Source organism: Saimiri boliviensis, chromosome 20 (assembly GCF_048565385.1).
Source record: "Saimiri boliviensis isolate mSaiBol1 chromosome 20, mSaiBol1.pri, whole genome shotgun sequence".
NCBI classification, from domain to species: Eukaryota; Metazoa; Chordata; class Mammalia; order Primates; family Cebidae; genus Saimiri; species Saimiri boliviensis.
In genome coordinates, this window is record NC_133468.1 from 6,881,873 (window position 1) to 6,901,793 (window position 19,921).

General features: G+C 50.6%; 1 protein-coding gene across 1 annotated transcript; it reads left to right on the forward strand.

Annotated features, from left to right (window-relative positions):
- The first annotated feature begins 215 nt into the window (after positions 1-215).
- LMAN2 (lectin, mannose binding 2) lies at positions 216-19,840 on the forward strand. Its single transcript, XM_010346610.3, has 8 exons — positions 216-536; positions 700-818; positions 12,650-12,767; positions 13,479-13,558; positions 13,739-13,900; positions 14,013-14,127; positions 17,048-17,167; positions 19,156-19,840. Exons 1-8 carry the CDS (start codon positions 335-337, stop codon positions 19,314-19,316), a joined length of 1,077 nt encoding a protein of 358 aa, XP_010344912.1. The 5' UTR covers positions 216-334; the 3' UTR covers positions 19,317-19,840.
- Positions 19,841-19,921: the final 81 nt, after the last annotated feature.

Below are 19,921 nucleotides of genomic sequence, written 5' to 3' on the forward strand. Positions count from 1 at the left end.
CCTGCCCTCGTGCTCCCGCCGGCTCCAACCATCCCTCTGCTCCTCATTGGCTCTCAAGCCTAACGTGCTGTTCCGTGACTGGTTACAGCTCTTGTCGCTCGTAAGAACTCATTGAGGGGGCTGGCCGGCATGTGCCTTGGAGCTTCCAAGGAGATGGAACTGCACTCAGCCAGGATGGGAGGCTGCCCGGCCAATGAAGCTGCCGCCCACTGTGCTGCGGAAGCTTTGCTGTTTGACTCTCTGGAGACGCTAAAATTGAAGAGTTTCCGGCCGGAGGCCATTAGATAGAACACCCGGAAGGCGGAAGTTCTAGGGCGGAAGTGGCGGAGAGCTGATGAGAATGGCGGCGGAAGGCTGGTTTTGGCTTTGGGGCTGGGGCCGGCGGTGCCCGGGAAGGCCTGGGCTTCCCGGCCCCGGCCCTGGCCCCACTACACCTCTCTTTCTTCTTTTGTTGCTGGGGTCTGTAGCTGCGGATATAACTGACGGCAACAGTGAACATCTTAAGCGGGAGCATTCGCTCATTAAGCCTTACCAAGGTGAAGCCCTTGGGGCGGGAATGAGTGAAGGGCGAGGGAGAGGCTGAACAGGGCTGGGGGAAAGCGTGCCCTTTCTCCTGAGCAGAGCATCTCTGTGGGTTTCCTGCCTCTTTTGGCGAGACCATTCCTGGCGTCGCCTCTTAGCACCTGTCTCTGCCCACAGGGGTCGGTTCCAGCTCTATGCCCCTCTGGGACTTCCAGGGCAGCACTATGCTCACGAGCCAGTACGTACGTCTGACCCCTGACGAGCGCAGCAAAGAGGGCTCTATCTGGAACCACCAGGTGAGTGGTTCTCAAGAGGCTAGGCGTTACTGTTCAGTCGGCTGCTAGTCCCTGCCTCCCAAGCAGCTGAGACCCGAGCTTGGTTTTATAGGTTTGTACCTCCGTCCCTGGCCTTTTCCCCATCTTGGTCACACCTACCAATAATGAGAGGCGATGGGTATTGTGTACTTATGTAAAGTGTCAGGAGCTGCGCTTGACACTTGACGTCCTCCCCGCTTCGTTCAAAAGCCATGCGAGATAAGTAATGTTATCTCCATTTTACCCGCTAAGAAGCTAAGTCTCAGGTTTGAAAGTGCCTTACCCAAAGTTACATAGCCAGAAAGTAGTGGAACTGTCAGGCTCTCTGACTTGAATCCCCTCAATAGTGGGAAGAACCGAGCTAACTGGATCTTTATTGGGTGTTTTGCTGTGTGTTAGGCACTGACCTTGCCATGCCTTCTTGCATTTAATATTCTTTTTCTTTTTTTTGAGACGGAGTCTCGCTCTGTCGCCAGGCTAGAGTGCAGTGGCGAGATCCGGCTCACCGCAGCCTCCACCTCCCGTATTCAAGCGATTCTCCTGCCTCAGCATCCCGAGTAGCTGGGACTACAGGCTCGCACCATCACACCCAGCTAATTTTTGTATTTTTAGTAGAAATGGGGTTTCAGGCCGAGCGCGGTGGCCCAAGCCTGTAATCCCAGCACTTTGGGAGGCCGAGGCGGGTGGATCACAAGGTCAAGAGATCGAGACCATCCTGGTCAACATGGTGAAACCCCGTCTCTACTAAAAAATACAAAAAATTAGCTGGGCATGGTGGCACGTGCCTGTAATCCCAGCTACTCAGGAGGCTGAGGCAGAAGAATTGCCTGAACCCAGGAGGCGGAGGTTGCGGTGAGCCAAGATCGTGCCATTGCACTCCAGCCTGGGTAACAATAGCGAAAACTCCGTCTCAAAAAAAAAGAAAAAAGAAAAGAAATGGGGTTTCACCACGTTGGCCAGGATGGTCTCAAAAAAAAAAAGAAAGAAAAGAAATGGGGTTTCACCACGTTGGCCAGGATGGTCTCCATCTCTTGATCTCGCAGTCTGCCCGCGTCGGCCTCCCGAAGGGCTAGGATTACAGGCCTGAGCTGCCGCGCCCAGCTGCATTTAATTTTCAAACAAGCTGTTTGAAAAAGATGGCTTTCATGACTGTGTAAAGATAACACAGCTAGCGAATGGTGTGAACAGTATTTAAACTCTGATCTGTGTGATCTCTAAGCCCAGCAGTTCACTCGATGTACTTGACACACTCTGCCTGGACAGTGGAGGAACCCCTTAGAACCCTTTTCCCAGTGCTTGGTTGAGGGTCTTCTCATCAGTGGTGTGGAAGAACAACCTGTGGGTAGTTTTAGAGTCTGTGTCCTTTGCCCTGGAGTATGTAGTATGTGAGCAGTGGCCCACGACAGCTGCTACACAGACTCCACACTGAGTCAGTCAAGATGAGGAAAAGGGAAAGAAGAAGAATTTGGGGCTGGGTTACAGCTTGGAGTGGGACCTGCTCCTGTCCCAGCTTGCGTGATCTCAACTCTTCCCATGGCTTAAGCTGTTGGCCGGTGCTCTAGTTTTCTTTTATCACCCTGCTCTCTGGTCCCTGCTGGTTGACTACTTTCTTGTTTAGTTCTGGAAACCCACACTGTCCTTGTGTTGCCTGGTCTGCCCGTCCTCTCCCTGCCCTTTAGCTCCACACTGCTGTTAGTGGCATCTGGGGTTACTTTCTTCAGCTTTCACTGTGATCCTCAGAGCCTGGGGTCCTCTCTGAAGGAGTAAGCATGCATTATGTCTGCACAATCTGGCCCCTGGTGCATCTTCATTCTCTCTGTTAATTTTGTTCCAGCCTTCCTGGCTGTCTTCTTGCCTCAGCACCTTTGCACCTGTTGTTCCCTCTGTCTGGGACACTGCCTCCTGGCTCCTCATGTCTGCTTGGTTCCTTCTCATCTGTTAAGTCTCAGTTCAAGTGCCACCCACTCAGACAGTTCTTCATTAACCACTTTATCTCCCCCGAGTACATTCTGTCATATTATTCTGTCTCAGGGCTTTCAGATATTTTTAAGAAATGATAATACAGTCTTCTATTTTTCATGGAAATGAGTTCAGTATAGCATTACATTTTTTTTTTTTTAAAGCAAGATGCAAATAATGCTGGAACTGTAGAAATCAGGATTAGTTACAAGTCATAGACACATCTAAGACAGTGGCTTAAATTTTGGTTGTAGATAGCTGATGGTTGTCATCGTCCGTGGCTTGAGATGCCACAGGACTGAGAGGCTTCTATACTTGCCTTCATTGAGTTTTCAGTCTGGAATACAATTGTTTTTCCTTTCCTCCTCCACTTTTCTATTTGGCTCTGCTGATATTCCTGAAACATTTGGAGTGCTTCCTGTAAATTCCCGAAAGAAACTGCTTAGAAATCAGAATTTTCTGTTCAGTGTTTCCCAAGAACTGCCTCTTCTTTAATGAGCTGTAGAGTTACTTTCTAAACTTTTCTCTTTTTTATTTCCTTCATGCACTCCATCCGTGCCCGAGAGGCACGTACTCGGGCAAACATTCGCTGAACACCTGCTGTCTTCCTAGCAGCCATGAGATAGCTCCTGCTGTGGTACAGGGGTGGGTTGGTCTAGATTAAGGAGTGGCTCAGAGGTGACTAAACTGTAAGTGCCTGGTGGCTGCAGCATAGGGCCTGGGGAGGCTGAAGAGGCTGCTCAGGCCTTATCCTTTTGGGGATCTTGTGTGGAGGCTGAGACAGTGGTCTTTAAGCTTTTTTTGCTGTTGTAGCAATCTGATTTTATATATCCCCTTGAACTTTGTAGAAGTTGGCATCAAAAATTGTCATTAAGTTTAAGTATTTGCAAAGGACAACAGCATATTGCAATTTGAGATCCACTTTTTTTTGAAATCAAGTCTTGCTGTCTCCCAGGCTGGAGTGCAAGTGGTGCTATCTCAGCTCACTGCAGCCTCTGACTCCCGGGTTCTGCCACAGCCCCCTGAGTAGGGGCTACAGGCACACACCACCATGCCCGGCAAGTTTTTGTATTTTTTGTAGAGACGGGGTTTCACCATGTTGGCCAGGGTGGTCTTGAACTCCTGATCTCAGGCAGTCCCCCCACGTCGGCCTCCCAAAGTACTGGGAGTATAGGCATGAGCCACCACACCTGGCCAATACCCACTTTCTTTTAAACAGTATGAATAAACTTAAGTGGCATACACACACACAGACACACACACACACACACACACACACACACACACATATATACATACATACATACATACTTTTTTTTTTTTTTTTTGAGATACAGAGTTGTGCTCTGTCACCCAGGCTGGAGTGCAGTGGTGCGATCTCGGCTCACTGCACCCTCTGCCTCACATAGGTTCAAGTGATTCTCTTGACTCAGCCTCCTGAGTAGTTGGGATTACAGGTGCACACAACCACACCAAGCTAATTTTTGTACTTTTAATAAACGAGGTTTTGCCAAATTGGTGAGGCTAGTCTCAAACTTCTGGCCTCGGGTGATCTGCCCACCTTGGCCTCCCAAAGTGCTAGGATTACAGGTATGAGCCACTGTGCCTGGCCAGTTTATCAGTTTTTTAATTTAACTTGTATTTTCACTCATACACATAATTTTATCCTAATGCAATATATTTAATGCTTGAAAATGTTATTCATTAGCCTACCATGTTCTTCTGCAAGTAAAATAAGTATAATAATTTAAACTTTTTAACTTTGTTGAGACTGAAACTAAGTTTTAATATTTAATTTCGGATTATTGTAATTATCTGTACACACTTGATAAAGGTAAATGCATTACACAGTTTTTGAATAATTATACAAAAGTAAACATTTTTTGAAACGTGAGATCTCAGTGAGATGTCATCCCTCGACCCCCAACTGTATTGATACTCCTGTCAGAATAAGACCAGTTTAGTACCACTTCTGCTTTTTGTTTCTATGTACATGAATTCTGAGAAATTGCATTCCCTTAAATAGTAGTAGATGGAGATGGAGGTGGGGTTAATTTTGAAATTTTAAATTTTTATTAGAGATGGGATCTTACTATGTTGCCCAGTCTTACCTTTAACTGTTGGACTCAAACAGTCTTCCCACCTCAGCCTCTGAGTATCTGGGACTGTAGGTGCCCACCACCACTGTGCCTGGCACAGAGGGTGTTTCGGTATAGCAGTGTCACTGAATACTTGGAACTTCTTTTGATTTATAGACCCAACGTACAGTGATCTTTTATCAAAACTTTTAATGATGTTTCGGCTATTGATTACATCTGCATACCATTTCATTGCAAGCAGAGATGTGGAAACTAAGAACTGTGGCTATATCATGTTTGTTCCCAAAAACAGCTTATGAATCATTTCCAACCTGCACCTTGCTTGCTTAAAATCCTCCAGAGGCTTTCTGTTGTCTGTATCACAGTGTGTCTCTGCTAATCTACAGTTTTCATCTGGGGTCATGGAGACTTTCTAAGGCCTGCATAGTCCTGGAGGAGTCAGTTTCCAGATCCTCCACTGTCTCGTGTGCTCATTCCTGAAACCAGCCTCCCTGTGACTATGCTGGGGATGGGTGTGTGGGTTTCCTTTCCCACCTCCCTCTCTCAGTTGCTCTTCTGCTCTGAGGTCAGTCTCACAGCAGCCTGGTCTTTCTTCAGGGTGTAATCCCCAGGTGCAGAAAACTCTTGGGCAGCAAAGAGGCCATTTGAAATCTGGGCTGACTTTTGTATATGTGAGATATATGTATTTTTGAGGTTTTTTTTTGTTGTTGAGATGGAGTCTCACTCTGTTGTACAGGCTGGAGTGCAGTGGTGTGATCTCTGCTCACTGCAACCTCCGCCTCCCAGGTTCAAGCGATTCTCCTGCCTCAGCTCCCAAGTAGCTGGGACTACAGGTGTATGCCGCCGCACTTGGCTAATTTTTTGTGTTTTTAGTAGAGACTGGGTTTCATTGTCTTAGCCAGGATGGTCTCGATCTCCTGACCTTGTGATCCACCTGCCTCAGCCTCCCAAAGTGCTGAGATTACAGGCGTGAACCAGTGTGCCCAGCCATGAAATATATATTTTTAAAGTTTTCAAATACATAAGGGCTATTTCAGTTATCTTTTAAAAATTATTTATTGCCGGGCGCGGTGGCTCAAGCCTGTAATCCCAGCACTTTGGGAGGCCGAGGCGGGTGGATCACGAGGTCAAGAGATCGAGATCATCTCGGTCAACATGGTGAAACCCCGTCTCTACTAAAAATACAAAAAAATTAGCTGGGCATGGTGGCGCGTGCCTGTAATCCCAGCTACTCGGGAGGCTGAGACAGGAGAATTGCCTGAACCCGGGAGGCGGAGGTTGCGGTGAGCCGAGATCGCGCCATTGCACTCCAGCCTGGGTAACAAGAGCGAAACTCCGTCTCAAAAAAAAATAAAAATAAAAATAAAAAATAAAAATTGTTTATTATCATTAGATAGCTAATTTAATTGCATCGTGGTCAGGTTTTTTTTCTTCTTCTTCTTCTTTTTCGCCTGCAACTGTCTTCATTGTGTTATAAGGTTTTTTTTTGTTTTGCTTTGTCTTGTTTTTTGGGAAACATTCTGTTTGTGCTTGCAATACATGTGGATTCTGTACTTGTTGATTACAGTTTGCTGTTTAGGATCTTTAGGTCAAGTTTGCTTTCCAAATTCCCCGGGTGGGTCTGCTGTGCAGCCAGGGTTAAGATTGAGTTCACATCTCTTTTTTTTTTTTGAGACGGAGTCTCAATTGGTCACCCAGGCTGGAGTGCAATGGTGTGATCTCGGCCTCACTGCAACCTCCACCTCCTGGGTTCAAGCAGTACTTCCGCCTCAGCCTCCTGAGTAGCTGGGACTACAGATGCATGCCACCATGTCCAGCTAATTTTTTGTATTTTTATTAGAGGCAGGGTTTCACCATGTCAGTCAGGATGGTCTCGATCTCCTGACCTCATGATCCACCTGCCTTGGCCTCCCAAAGTGCTGGTATTACTCATGCCTCCCAAAGTGCTGAACTCATGCATGGCCTGAGTTCAGATCTTCTACAGCCTTTCTCATATTTTTGTCTGCTTGCTCTTATTAGTTGGTAAGAGAGCTTTGTGCCGTGCGTGGCGGCTCATGGCTATAATCCCAGCACTTTGAAAGGCTAAGGTGGGTGAATCATGAGGTCAGGAGATTGAAGTGTTAAAAACATTTCTTTATATGGATTTGGCTGTATCTTTGTAGTTTCTGTTTTATATGTTTTGAGGCCAAAGAATTAGGTACATAGAAAAGCTTAGATTTATCTATCTCTGGGTAAATGGAATCTTTTATTATTAAGAATCCCACCAGGGTAGATAGCATTCCAACTGGTCCTTTCACTTTGAGATTCTTTCCCTTTGTTCCTTTGATCAAGTCAGCACACACCTTTTCCAGGGATTTGATGTTGCAGCTCATTGGAGTGATTCAGATTCGGTGAATTGTCACCTCTGGCTCCATGGGTGTTTTGCCAGTATCTTTAAAGTCATGGGTAGGCTGGGTTCAGTGGCTCACGCTTGTAATCCCAGCACTGAGAGGCCAAGGCAGGTGGATTACCTGCGGTCAGGAGTTCAAGACCAGCCTGACCAATATGGTGAAACCCTGTCTGTATTAAAAATAACAAAAATGTGGCCAGGTGGGGTGGCTCACACCTGTAATCCTAACACTTTGGGAGGCCGAGGCCGGCAGATTCCGAGGTCAGGAGATCAAGACCATCCTGGCCAACATGGTGAAACCTTGTCTCTACTAAAATACAAAAAATTAGTCAGGTGTGGTGGCGTGCATGTAGTCCCAGCTACTTGGGAGGCTGAGGCAGGAGAATCGCTTGAATCCAGGAGGCAGAGGTTGCAGTGAGCCAAGATTGCACCACTGCACTCAGGCCTGGTGACAGACCGAGACTCTGTCTAAATTAAAAAAAAAAAAAACAAAACAAAACATTACAGCCACACTTGTAGTCCAGCTGCTCAGGAGGCTCAGCCAGGAGAATTGCTTGAACCTGGGAGGCAGAGATTGCAGTGAGCTGAGATTGTGCTCCTGTGCTCTAGCCTGGGTGACAGAGTAAGACTCTGTCTCAAAAACAAAATAATAAAAATAAAATAAATAAATGCCATGGCTACTGTGAGACTTCCTGACCAACTTGTTCCTCAGCCAGAACAAACAGTGGTGAGCCAGGAGCAGGAGCGGGCGGACCACGGCTCCACACCACCTGCAACTGTGTCTTCCTCAAAGAGCAGAAGTTTGCTTTTGGTTAGTGTTTGCATATTTTTTCCATCCTGTTACTTTTTCCCATTTCTTTTTTTTTTTTTTTTTTTTTTTTTTTTTTTTTTTGAGACGGAGTTTTGCTTGTTACCCAGGCTGGAGTGCAATGGCGCGATCTCGGCTCACCACAGCCTCCGCCTCCTGGGTTCAGGCAATTCTGCCTCAGCCTCCTGAGTAGCTGGGATTACAGGCACGTGCCACCATGCCCTGCTAACTTTTTGTATTTTTAGTAGAGACGGGGTTTCACCATGTTGACCAGGATGGTCTCGATCTCTTGACCTCGTGATCCACCCACCTCGGCCTCCCAAAGTGCTGCAGGCGTGAGCCGCCGCGCCCGGCCTACTTTTTCCCATTTCTTAATGTTTTAGAGCTTTTTCTTACAAATGGCATATGACTGGCCTAGCGCGGTGGCTCACACCTATAATCCCAGCACTCTGGAAGGCCGAGGCAGGCAGATCACCTCAGGTTGGGAGTTCAAGACCAGCCTGACCAACATGGTGAAACCCCATCTCAAAAAAATAAATAAATAAATAAAAATAATAAATGGCATATGACTATGCTCAGGGGGCTTTGTTTATATTGTTGTACATGCATATAACATAAAATTTACTATTTTAACCTTTTTCTTTTCTTTTTTTTTTTTTTTTGAGACGGAGTTTCGCTCTTGTTACCCAGGCTGGAGTGCAATGGTGCGATCTCGGCTCACCGCAACCTCCGCCTCCCGGGTTCAGGCAATTCTCACATTTCAAACATTTCTCCTAGCTAGGGTTACAGACACACACCATCACACCTGGCTAATTGTTGTATTTTTAGTAGAGATGGGGTTTTTACCATGTTGGCCAGGCTGGTCTCAACTTCAAGTGATCTACCCACTGTGGCCTCCCAGAGTGCTGGGGTTACAGGCATGAGCCGCTGTACCTGGCCAAGATTGTCTGTTTTTCAGGGGAACAACAGATACTCCAGACTAACCAGAAGTGGGAGGATATGGGTTTAAAAACTACCTATTCGGTAGCCAGGCGAGGCAGCACATGCCTGTAATCCCAGCTACTGGAGGCTGAGGCAGGAGAATTGCTTGAACCCAGATCTGGAGGTTGCAGTGAGCTGAGATCGTGCCATTGCACTCCAGCCTGGGCAACAAAAGTGAAACTTTGTTTCAAAAAAAATATCTACCTATTGGGTACTATGCTCCCTGCCTGGGTGCAATATACCCATGTAACCAACTTGTACATGTAGCCCCTGTATCTAAAATAAAAGTTGAAAACAAAAAAAATACTTTTGTGGCACACATTCTCAGGATTACCTGGACCTGTGTCACAGGAAAAAAAAAATTAGAAAAAAATACTTTTGGCCAGGCACAGTGGGTCATGCCTGTAATCCCAGCATTTTGGGAGCCCAAGGTGGGCAGATCACAAGGTCAGGAGTTCAAGACCAGCCTGGCCAATATTGTGAAACCCTGTCTCTCCTAAAAATACAAAAATCAGCTGGGAGGCTGTAATTCCTGCTACTTGGGAGGCCGAGGCAGGAGAATTGCTTGAACCCAGGAGATGGAGGTTGCAGTGAGCCAAGATCGTCCCACTGTACTCCAACCTGGTGACAGAGAGAGACTCTGTCTCAAAAAAAAAAAAAAAAAAAAAAAAAGCCAGGCGCGGTGGCTCAAGCCTGTAATCCCAGCACTTTGGGAGGCTGAGGCGGGTGGATCACAAGGTCAAGAGATCAAGACCATCCTGGTGAACATGGTGAAACCCCGTCTCTACTAAAGATACAAAAAATGAGCTGGGCATGGTGGCGCGTGCCTGTAATCCCAGCTACTCAGGAGGCTGAGGCAGGAGAATTGCCTGAGCCCAGGAGGCGGAGGTTGCGGTGAGCCGAGATTGCGCCATTGCACTCCAGCCTGGGTAACAAGAGTGAAACTCCGCCTCAAAAAAAAAAAAAAAAATGCTTTCATGTTAAAAAATTATCTGTTTTTTTTTTGTTTTGTTTTCTCTATCCCTCCCTTTTTTTGTGCCTAAGTATGGTTTTCTTTTTAGTCACCTCCTTTGGTTTGTAGGACTTTTAAAGTTGTGGCATGTCTTTGAATCGGTTTTAGTAAGTGCTTAGACGTCTTTAAATATTCCTTTGCCCTGTTCCCTCACATCTCATTCTGGAATCCCAATGATATGAGTCTTAGCCTCTCTTACTGTTTCTTCTTTCTTACCCACAATTCTGTATCTGCTGTTCTTTTGTTCTCTCTGCTTCATTGTGGGTGTTTTTATGAGACTGGCCTTGAGTTCACTAATTCTCTCTTCAGCTGTTTTTAATCTGTTGTTAAACTTATCCATTATGCTGTTCATTTTAGTTATATTTTTTAGTCTGGAATATTTTCAGTGCAATTTTTCAGAAAATTTCAGTTATCTGCCAAAATTAACGACCTTTTATCTTCTTGAATATATCTAGGTATTTGAAAGTATAAGATCTAAGGTTCTTGTTGGTCTGTTTTCTTCTTCGTTTTTTTCTTCTTTTCTTTTTCTGTTTCCTTATGTCTTCATATTTTGTCTCTTTCTGTTCGTAGTTACGATTGTGTGCTAGATACTGCATTTGCACAATTATTTGTAGAAAAATTTGTGCCTTGAGTGAGTCACCTTAGTCTGATTCCAGAGATTGAGAGGACCCAGAGCTGTGCCACAGTCCCTGGGTGCCTGGGAGTGTCTTTCTACTTACTTTTTTTTTTTTGGAGATGGAGTTTTGCTCTTGTTGCCCAGGCTGGAGTGCAATGGTGTGATCTTGGCTTACCACAACCTCTGCCTCCCATGTTCAAGAAATTCTCCTGCTTCAGTCTCCCTGGTAGCTGGAATTACAGGCATACACCACACCACGCCTGGCTAATTTTGTGTTTTTAGTAGAGACAGGGTTTCTCCACGTTGGTCAGGGTGGTCTGGAACTCCCTACCTCAGGTGATCTGACCGCCTCAGCCTCCTAAAATGCTGGGATTACAGGTGTGAGGTACCATGCCCAGCCTCTAGTTACTGTTACTCTTGGGTTGCAGTTTTCATGCAAACCCAACCCAAAGCAAGGCTTTCCGTTGCCCTCAGCAGGTCTTGGACTTAGGCTCCTTGTCCCTCTATCCTTGGAAGCTAATTCTCATCACCTCTCAGTTGCTTCCTGTAGAATCTGCAAATGTTCTGAAACCCGTGAACTGTCAAGACCTGGGAAGACTCTGTGATATTCCACGACTTGCAGGCTAGCTCAGTGCTCTCAGGGACTCAGCCTAGGTTTTGTTATCTGGGTTCCTGGTGCCCAGAGTGAGAGCAGTGAGTCTGGGGCATCAGTAAATATGTGAACCAGATTGCTCACATTGGGATATAGTGTTCTTTGTTTTTTATTTGAGTTTTTTGTGATCACAGAAGTCATATGTTTATTATATGTTATTCAAACATGGTAAACAGACACCATAGTTCCCCTCCCAGAATTACCCATCATTCATACTGGTTCATGTTCCTTTACTTCTGTGTTCATTTCTCTTCATCCTCATCTGTTTTGGATGTTAACGGTCTTTTTAACAGTTGCCAGTCTGACAGGTCAACATCTTGTTTGAGTTTGCCTTTCTGATGGGTCTTTGTTTAATCACTTGTTTGCATACCCATCTGCAAACTTCCCTAAAGTAGATTCTTGTCACCATGTGTGTTGACACCTTAGTTTTCACAAGCGACTTCCTGGTGGGTAAGGCCAGGCTTTCTCCCTTGCTGTAAGCAATGGCCATCCCTGCCCCAGCTCACATCGTGGTGCCTCTGAGCCCCAGAGCATGACCCGGACCAGCTGTCATCCCCAATGCTGGTACCACACGTAGGCCAGGCTTGGGAGGTGAACCGGTGAAGGGCTGGGTTTTGGAGCCAGCCAGATCTGGGCTTGAGGCCCAGCAGCACTGACCCGGCCTGATTTTCCTCACTTGGGAAGGGTGGCTAGCAAGGTAGGCAGTGGATGTGGGTGACTAGAAAGGGGCTGCTACAATTTATGTGAAAGGCCTGCAGGCCTTTGGGAAATACCAAAGCCAGAGCAGAGCTCTCGGAGTCAGAAAGTCCCGGGCGTGAATCCAGACAGTTGAGCTGCTGTGGACAAGTTGTTATACCTCTGAATTTTTTTTTTTTTTTTTTTTCTGTAAACTTTGTTGCTCAAATAGGAGTAGTAACCTCTGCACAAGGTTCCAGGGCAAGAGCAGCGGGGATAGAAAGGAAATGGCTGACAGGTTTGACTGGTAATTAGGGTGAACAGTGTGGCAGCCACCTGCTCAGGAGCAGCCTGGGACCTGCAGGGTGGGGTCTGGGCCTCAGGCAGCCTTGGGACACTGTGGCCTCCCCCACCTCACCTGAGGCCCAGCAGTCTCTTCCCTTCACGCTGAGAACATTTAGGGGTCTGTGGTCAGTGGCACTTGTGGTCCTGTGCCAAGGAGTGCCCAGTCCTAGCTGGGGAGGGAAGAGAGGTCTGTGGAGCAGGGGCCATGCCAGGGTTGCCTCCAGCTTGCTGAAAGACCCCTGGGAGCTCTGAGCAGCCCTTTCTGCTGTCCCTCTAGCCTTGCTTCCTCAAGGACTGGGAGATGCACGTGCACTTCAAAGTCCACGGCACAGGGAAGAAGAATCTCCATGGAGACGGCATCGCCTTGTGGTACACCCGGGACCGCCTCGTGCCAGGTGGGCCAGCACTCGCTCAGCTGAGCCCTGTTGGGCCCCAGGCTCGGGGTTGGTAGGGGCATGGCTGCTGGCCCCCCAGGGAGGTGGGATTGGGGTCCCTGTGGCTTGTGGGGTCCAGTATCTCCACTCCACATTCTTCTGTTAGGAAACTGCTGCTCCTGTGGATAAAGCCCTGTGCCTCCGAAAGGAGCCTGGCTCTGGAAGGATGGCTGCTGAGGGGAGAGGGACAGCTGGGTCCTGTGGCTCAGCCCTACACCCTTGTTGGCCTGGTTTTACCATTTTAAATGGTTGTTGTAAAAAAGCCAAAACCTGAAGACTGTGCAGCTGCGACTGCATGTGGCCCACAGACCCTGGGTTGTTTCCTCGGTGGCCCTTCAAAGAATGTTTGCTGCCTCTGGTATAGAGCTTCCTGGGTGGGGATCTCTCCTTTTGAGCCCTGGGTAGGGCTCACCATTTTTTATAGGCCGGGTACCCCCTTGACACCTGCCTTAGTCCCCTCACAGTTCAGCCTTCAAACTTGAGTCATCTGTGTCGTGCACTTGACCCCCACTTCCGCCTTGGCTTTCTCCTTTCGTGGTCCCTTCTCTCTGGGCAAATGGCTAATGGGTTGGGCTCTCATGCCTCCACCTATGTTGGCATCGCTTGCCCTTTAGGTATCCATGGGACAGCTCCCATTTCGCCCATTGTGAGAGCATCTCTCTGTACTTCTAGGGCCTGTGTTTGGAAGCAAAGATAGCTTCCACGGCTTAGCCATCTTTCTGGACACCTACCCCAATGATGAGACCACCGAGGTAGGCCCCTCTTCCCTCCTGCTGAGCAGGAAAGGAAGGACTGGACAGTCGTCTAGAGGAAGGGGCCCTGGGACTTCCGTGGTCCTGGCATAAGAGGAGCCTCCAGGGGTTGGGGTGGTGGGTGCCCCGCTTGCTCCACAGGCTGGGCTGGTCGTGGAGTAACCGGTGTCTTGGTCCCAGCGCGTGTTCCCGTACATCTCGGTGATGGTGAACAATGGCTCCCTGTCCTACGACCACAGCAAGGATGGGCGCTGGACTGAGCTGGCGGGCTGCACGGCTGACTTCCGAAACCGCGATCACGACACCTTCCTGGCTGTGCGCTACTCCCGGGGCCGTCTGACGGTGAGCAGTCTGGGTGGTGGGAGCAGCAGCCGGTGGGCCTGTGCCAGTGCCCCAGAGGCTCAGGAGGGCAGGCTGCTGTCCTGCAGGGTGCTTAGCGTGCTGGGCCCTGCAGGTGATGACCGACCTGGAGGACAAGAATGAGTGGAAGAACTGCATTGACATCACAGGAGTGCGCCTGCCCACCGGTTACTACTTCGGGGCCTCTGCCGGCACTGGCGACCTGTCTGGTGAGTGGCCGGGCCAGGCGTTGGTTCCCTGCCCGACTCACCCTGAGGGACTGGGAGCTTTCAGTGCAGTTGCTTGCCTGCCTTCATTTAGTTTCTGGCCTCACTGTGTTCCTCCTCTTCCCTTTGTCTGTAAATACTGGCCTGTCCAGGCCTCAGTCCTTGAACAGTTCCTTAGTGACCTTCCCTCCCCATCCACAGGAGGCAGTAGGTCAGTTAGATTCGGGTGATACAGATTTCCAGATTTATCTTCAGCCCAGACTGCTCTAGACCTGCACTCCGCCCCAGCCTCAGCCCTTGGGCCCATAGTTGAGGCCACGTCTTGCCCATCAGGATGTCAGTGGCACCTTTGTCCTTCTATTTGTTTGGTGTCTTTCCAGACTCTTCTTTCCCTCACATGCCATCTCCAGTCCATCAACAGTCCCTGTGGCTTTATTTTCACAGCACGTCCCACCACTTCCCATCCCTCCCTGACTACCTGGCGGCTTCAGGCCACCAGTGTCTCTCACAGGAGCCTCCCAAGTGGTCGCCTCCTTCACCATCCCCCAACAGTCTCCCCTGAGCACAGCAGCCAAGTGATCGCATTAAGCTCGTGTGAGGCTTCCCGATGCTCTGCTCAGACCTCTGCAGGGACCACAAGAGCCTCTGTGCCAGCCCTGCCACCTCTGGCTCCTCACTCACTGGTCCCCCTGCCTACTGTGGCTTCCAGCTGCTCCCTGGATGCACACGTGCCCTCCTGCCCTAGCTGTTTCACCCTTGTCTCCTAGGGCCTTGCTCACATGTCACCTCCTCAGTGCGGCTGTCCGTGATTCCCTCATGGAACATCGAGCCCCCAGCTGTAGTCCCTAGCCACTCCCCATCACCTTGGCCGCTTTCTTTTCCTTTTCGCCCTTGTTACCCAGGCTGGAGTGCAATGGCACGATCTCGGCTCACCGCAACCTCCGCCTCCTGGGCTCAGGCAATTCTCCGGCCTCAGCCTCCTGAGTAGCTGGGATTACAGGCACGTGCCACCATGCCCAGCTAATTTTTTGCACTTTTAGTAGAGACAGGGTTTCACCATGTTGACCAGGATGGTCTCGATCTCTCGACCTCGTGATCCACCCGCCTCGGCCTCCCAAAGTGCTGGGATTACAGGCTTAAGCCACTGCGCCTGGCTTTTTTTTTTTTTTTTTAAGACGGAGTCTCACTCTGTTGCCGGTGCAGTGGTGCAATCTCGGCAGTTTTTCTTCTTAACATTTACCATCTTTGAATCTACCGAGTAATGGATTTTATTGTCTCTGGCCCTCCTGCCCAGTTGTAAGCTCTATAAAATCAGAAATGGCTCTTGTTTGGCCCAGGGTGGTTGCTTAGTGAGCACTGGGCTGCCTCTAGCCTGCTCAGGCCTCGCTGGTCACCAGGCGGTGGTGGCCCTTGGCTGTGGTTTTTGGTCTCTCTTTGGGTTCCTGAGCAGGTACCAGGCCCAGGGCCAGCTCCTGATCAGAACTGGCATGTGACATGGGGGACCTGACATGGGTGGTTTATCCTAAGGATGACCCATTCCAGGGCCTGTAGTCTGCCGACTGCCCAGGAGCCTCCCCTCTCACCATGGAAGTGCTTGGGTCCACTCAGACCCCAGAACATCCATTGTTTGGGGGTTTTTCAGTCGTATACCCAGCAGAAGAGAGAATGGTCTAGTAAGCTGTCAGATAGCTTTCATAATTTCCAGCTGTGCCTGGCCGGTTCTCCCTCCTGCCCCCGAGTTACCTGGAACTTCATCAGACTGTTTCGGCACCTGTCTCTGGAGGGTTCTTGATAGGAGCAGAGCTGTGGCCGGTGGCTGCTCTCACAGCTGTTTGGAGAGCCCAGCACAGAGTGTTGGAGGCGCCATGAGGAGAGCCATGTCTGACTGCTGGTCAGGGGTCATCAGTGCCAGGCACCTTATGGATGATGTCACCTGATGTATTTTTACACAGATAGCAGTCTCATTCCCTTTTTACACAACCATTGGGAGTTTGAGAACTGGAGGGATTTTTCTAAGATACGAGCAGGAAGCAGCAGAGCCCAGGTGGCTGGAACCTGACCCCCAGGCTGATCCGTGTCCCGGAGGGCTGCTTGCTGTCTTCAGAGGCTGTGCATGCTCAGCTGTCACACTGCATGCCTGGCTGAGCTCTTGCTCAGTAGGTCCTTCCTCTTCTGGGCCCCAGAGATTCCTGTTCCTTAAACACAGCCTTTCCTCCGATTCCAGTCCTAGGCTAACCAGGACCCATGTGTTGGCTTTGAGCCTTAACCTCCTTATCTCTACAGTGGGGTGATCCATCAGTATCAGGCTGGGGCTCTTTCCTGCCCATGCTGTTGGATAGAGCCTTTCCCCAGTCTCCTCAGGCACAACCACTGACCTGCATTAAGCTCAGGCCCTTAGCTGGTTGCTGAGTTGTCACAGAGCCCCTGCAGCCTGTATGTGGGGCTCTGTGACAAGAATGCGTGGTGGCTCCTGTCCTTGGGAAGCTTAGGCTTCTCAACCAGTCACAGAGTGACTGCTGGTTCTTACCGGGTCGTTTTTTGAGCATGTGCTCTGCAGGCATGCCTTCTTCTGTGTGGTGTAGACGTTCTCATGGTAACCACACAGATGGAGATCATCACTCTTCTTCTACACGTGAGGAAACTGAACCTCAAAGAGGGCAGCAGACCCCAGGATTTAGACCCAGGTGACTCTGCTTGTAAAGCATTTGCTGTTTTCTCTCCACTCTGCCTCCTCCCAGTTTTTTATTGCTGGGGGCTAGAGGGAAGTGGGAAGAAAGCAGGCCCTAGATGACCAGAGCAGCACTGTACCTGGGGGCCTGGCCGGTTTACTGGCCTGGGCAGCAGCTTCCCTTGGGGGAAGGGCTTAGGCCACATGCCCTGAGGCTGGCTTCAGGCTATGATTGCTTTCTTCTTGGTCCTCCAGACAATCATGACATCATCTCCATGAAGCTGTTCCAGCTGATGGTGGAGCACACGCCTGATGAGGAAAACATCGACTGGACCAAGATTGAGCCCAGCGTCAATTTCCTCAAGTCACCCAAAGGTGCGTGTCCACAGCCCCTCCCTGCCTGGGCCTGGCCCAGAATGGGGTGAGGCTGGCCAAGCGAGTCTTGTGGTCCAGTTGTGGTTGTGATCTGGGCTCTTGGATCAGCCCTGCCCTGGCAGGTGACACTGGCTGGCCCTGCCTGACCAGGCTCCTAGAGGGTTGGGTTTGGGTCATGTCAGTTCTGGCAAGTTTTTGAGTAAATGAATGAGGCAGATGAGAAGTCTGCAGAGAGTCAGTCCCCTGAGGCTGATCAGCAAATGTGTGAGTGCTGGGCCAGCATCGTCCCTCACTAGGCACTGGGGCAGTGGCCAGCAGAGCAGGGGGCTGGGCACGCTGTCCCACATGTCCCTTCTATGAGCTACCTAGAAGGAGGTTGTCCTGCTGGCGGAGGAGATGGATTCCCCAGGTTTCCTTAGCCGGAAGGAGGGAGAGACAGGATTGGAAATTGGGTTTCCACAGAACCGGAGCCTGGGTTCTTCCCATGGGACTAATTAGCTACCTCTCTCCTCACAGAGTGAGCCTTGTGGTTGAAAGAATGAGGCACCACCTCTGTGTGGAGAAATCCACCATGATTACCACAGACGCATGCCTGGGGGTCTAGCCAGTGACAGAGTGTCCGGCACAGGCTGTCCTAGCCCAGCCCTGGGTCCCCATTGCCACATGGGCCATTTTGGCTGCATTTTTCTGCTTTTCAGGAGAAGAGAAGCCAGGATCCAGTGTTTTGTGTGACAGTTCACTTGTTAAAGATTCAGATTATTCTGAAATGTTTTGTGGGGCCACACAAACCCTGCAACCTTTGGTCAGAGAGCTGCCAGCCGCTGGGTGCTTTCAGAGGTGGCACCTGCCTTGCCCACCCAGCACCCTGTGCAGCTGGCAAGGCAGGAAGAACTCATTTTTAGATTCAATCCATTTGTTTCTTCAGATGTGCCCAAAGCTTCCCTCTGTGCCTAGCCATGGGCTGGGTGATGGAGACACAGGGATCAGGCAGGTCCTGCCCCGGGGGCTCATTCTAGTGGCTGAGGGAGACAGAGGGAGCCGTGGGAGCCCCAAGGCTGAGTGGCTTTCTGGGGAAGCACCATCCCTGGGGACCTCCCAGTTCAGTCAGTGGCGGCTGCTGCTGTCGCTGTGCAGAGCAGAGGCTGGGGCAAGAGTGGTCAGCAGGCCTGCCATTGGCAGCATGTGCAGGAAGGGAGGATGGAGGTAGGCTTGTGGCCGGCAAGAGGGTGCCATGCGCGCTGCTGAAAGGCAGGGCCTGGGTGCAGGGAGGCCTGAGGAGACTGCACAGTGTGGAGTCGGGGGGCCGCAGTCAGGGAGGGAGGCAGAGTGGCAGAAACAGGGCCCAGCCAGACCCCAGCTCCTCCACACACAGCCCAGAGAGCTTTGGAGAGTCAGTGCCTTCTCTCAGCCTGTACAAGGGAGAGCACCAGAGGGCCCCATCCCAGGATAGGCAGGACCTGTGAGACACCCCGTGTAGAGGAGACAGGCTGTGGGCTGGAGTGGAGTGCAGGACTCAGGTCCTGGGAGACCCCCTGGGGGCCTGCCAAGAGCATCCAGCTGTGGGCTGGGAGAGCCTGTGGCCAGGGCCGCCTTGCTCCAGATAGGGTCCTCGGACCTCAGCTTGGCAGTGGGGCTTGGACACACAGCTTCCTGGGCCTTTCCGTGTCCACAGTCGGACTCAGGGGAGCCCAGGAGTCTGGTTTTAACCGGTTTCCTGCAGCAGAAGGTAGCCCAGACCTGAGTCGTTGGGGTCCTGGGTCCCAGTGGGCTTGGTCCTCTCTCTGCCTCGCCCTGCCATGGGGACCGCAGAGCTGGCTGGGATGGGCTTCACCTGACCTCTGCCCCTCCCCACTGAGGGGGTGAGTGCGACCGGCCTGCGCACCCTGGCTGGCTGTCCTGTCCCTGTCCCGTCCCTGCTGCTGTCCTGCAGCCCCTGTTCTCCGGCAGCCTGTGCTACCATTTCAGCTCCCCCGTTTCTTCTTCCCCAGACAACGTGGATGATCCCACGGGGAACTTCCGCAGCGGGCCCCTCACGGGGTGGCGGGTGTTCCTGCTGCTGCTGTGCGCGCTCCTGGGCATCGTCGTCTGTGCTGTGGTGGGGGCCGTGGTGTTCCAGAAGCGGCAGGAGCGGAACAAGCGCTTCTACTGAGTGGCACCACCAGCGGGGCCTGCACCCGGGCCCAGGAACCAATGTGAACTTTTTTTTTACTGGGATTATAAAAGAACAACAAGATGACCTTCTTTCTTAACTGTTTCAAATAAATGATTAAAGTATTTTCATACATTTTGCTTCTTGCCCAGCAGGGACAGGAGGCAGGGCCAGGGCCCAGGGTCTGGCCCCCCCCACAGCTGGAGATGGAGGCTTTCCTGGGGCTCGCGTCTCAGGAGCAGGGGGTCTGTGCCGAGAGCTGGGCTGCAGCCCCTGCAGGCAGCTGTTGAACACTGGAGGGTCCCCTGGACCACACTGGGGTGGGCCCCTGAGGACGTGGGGAAGTGATTTTGTTTTGCGGTATGTGGCACGTGTGGTGGCGGATGAGACCCAGGCTGGGAGACCCAGGCCTTCCTGTTCACCCTGAGCGGCTTCCTGAGGCAGATGCTCAAGGGAGGCTGCAGGGGTGGTGTGGTGGGGCTGAGTGTGACCGTTTGCTAAATAAAGTGAAATACCCAACCTCAGCTGTGTGACTGTCCTGAGGGGTTTTCCTTTTTTTCTGCTGACTTCCAGCCGGCCAGTGCTTTAGAGATTTCACACAAGTC

Bases quoted from the DNA above. Each gene is read 5' to 3' on its own strand.
- LMAN2 (XM_010346610.3), top strand. From the start codon at position 335: ATGAGAATGGCGGCGGAAGGCTGGTTTTGGCTTTGGGGCTGGGGCCGG. The intron at 537-699 runs GTGAAGCCCTTG...CTCTGCCCACAG, and splicing joins GCTCATTAAGCCTTACCAAG to GGGTCGGTTCCAGCTCTATG. The intron at 13,901-14,012 runs GTGAGCAGTCTG...TGGGCCCTGCAG, and splicing joins ACTCCCGGGGCCGTCTGACG to GTGATGACCGACCTGGAGGA.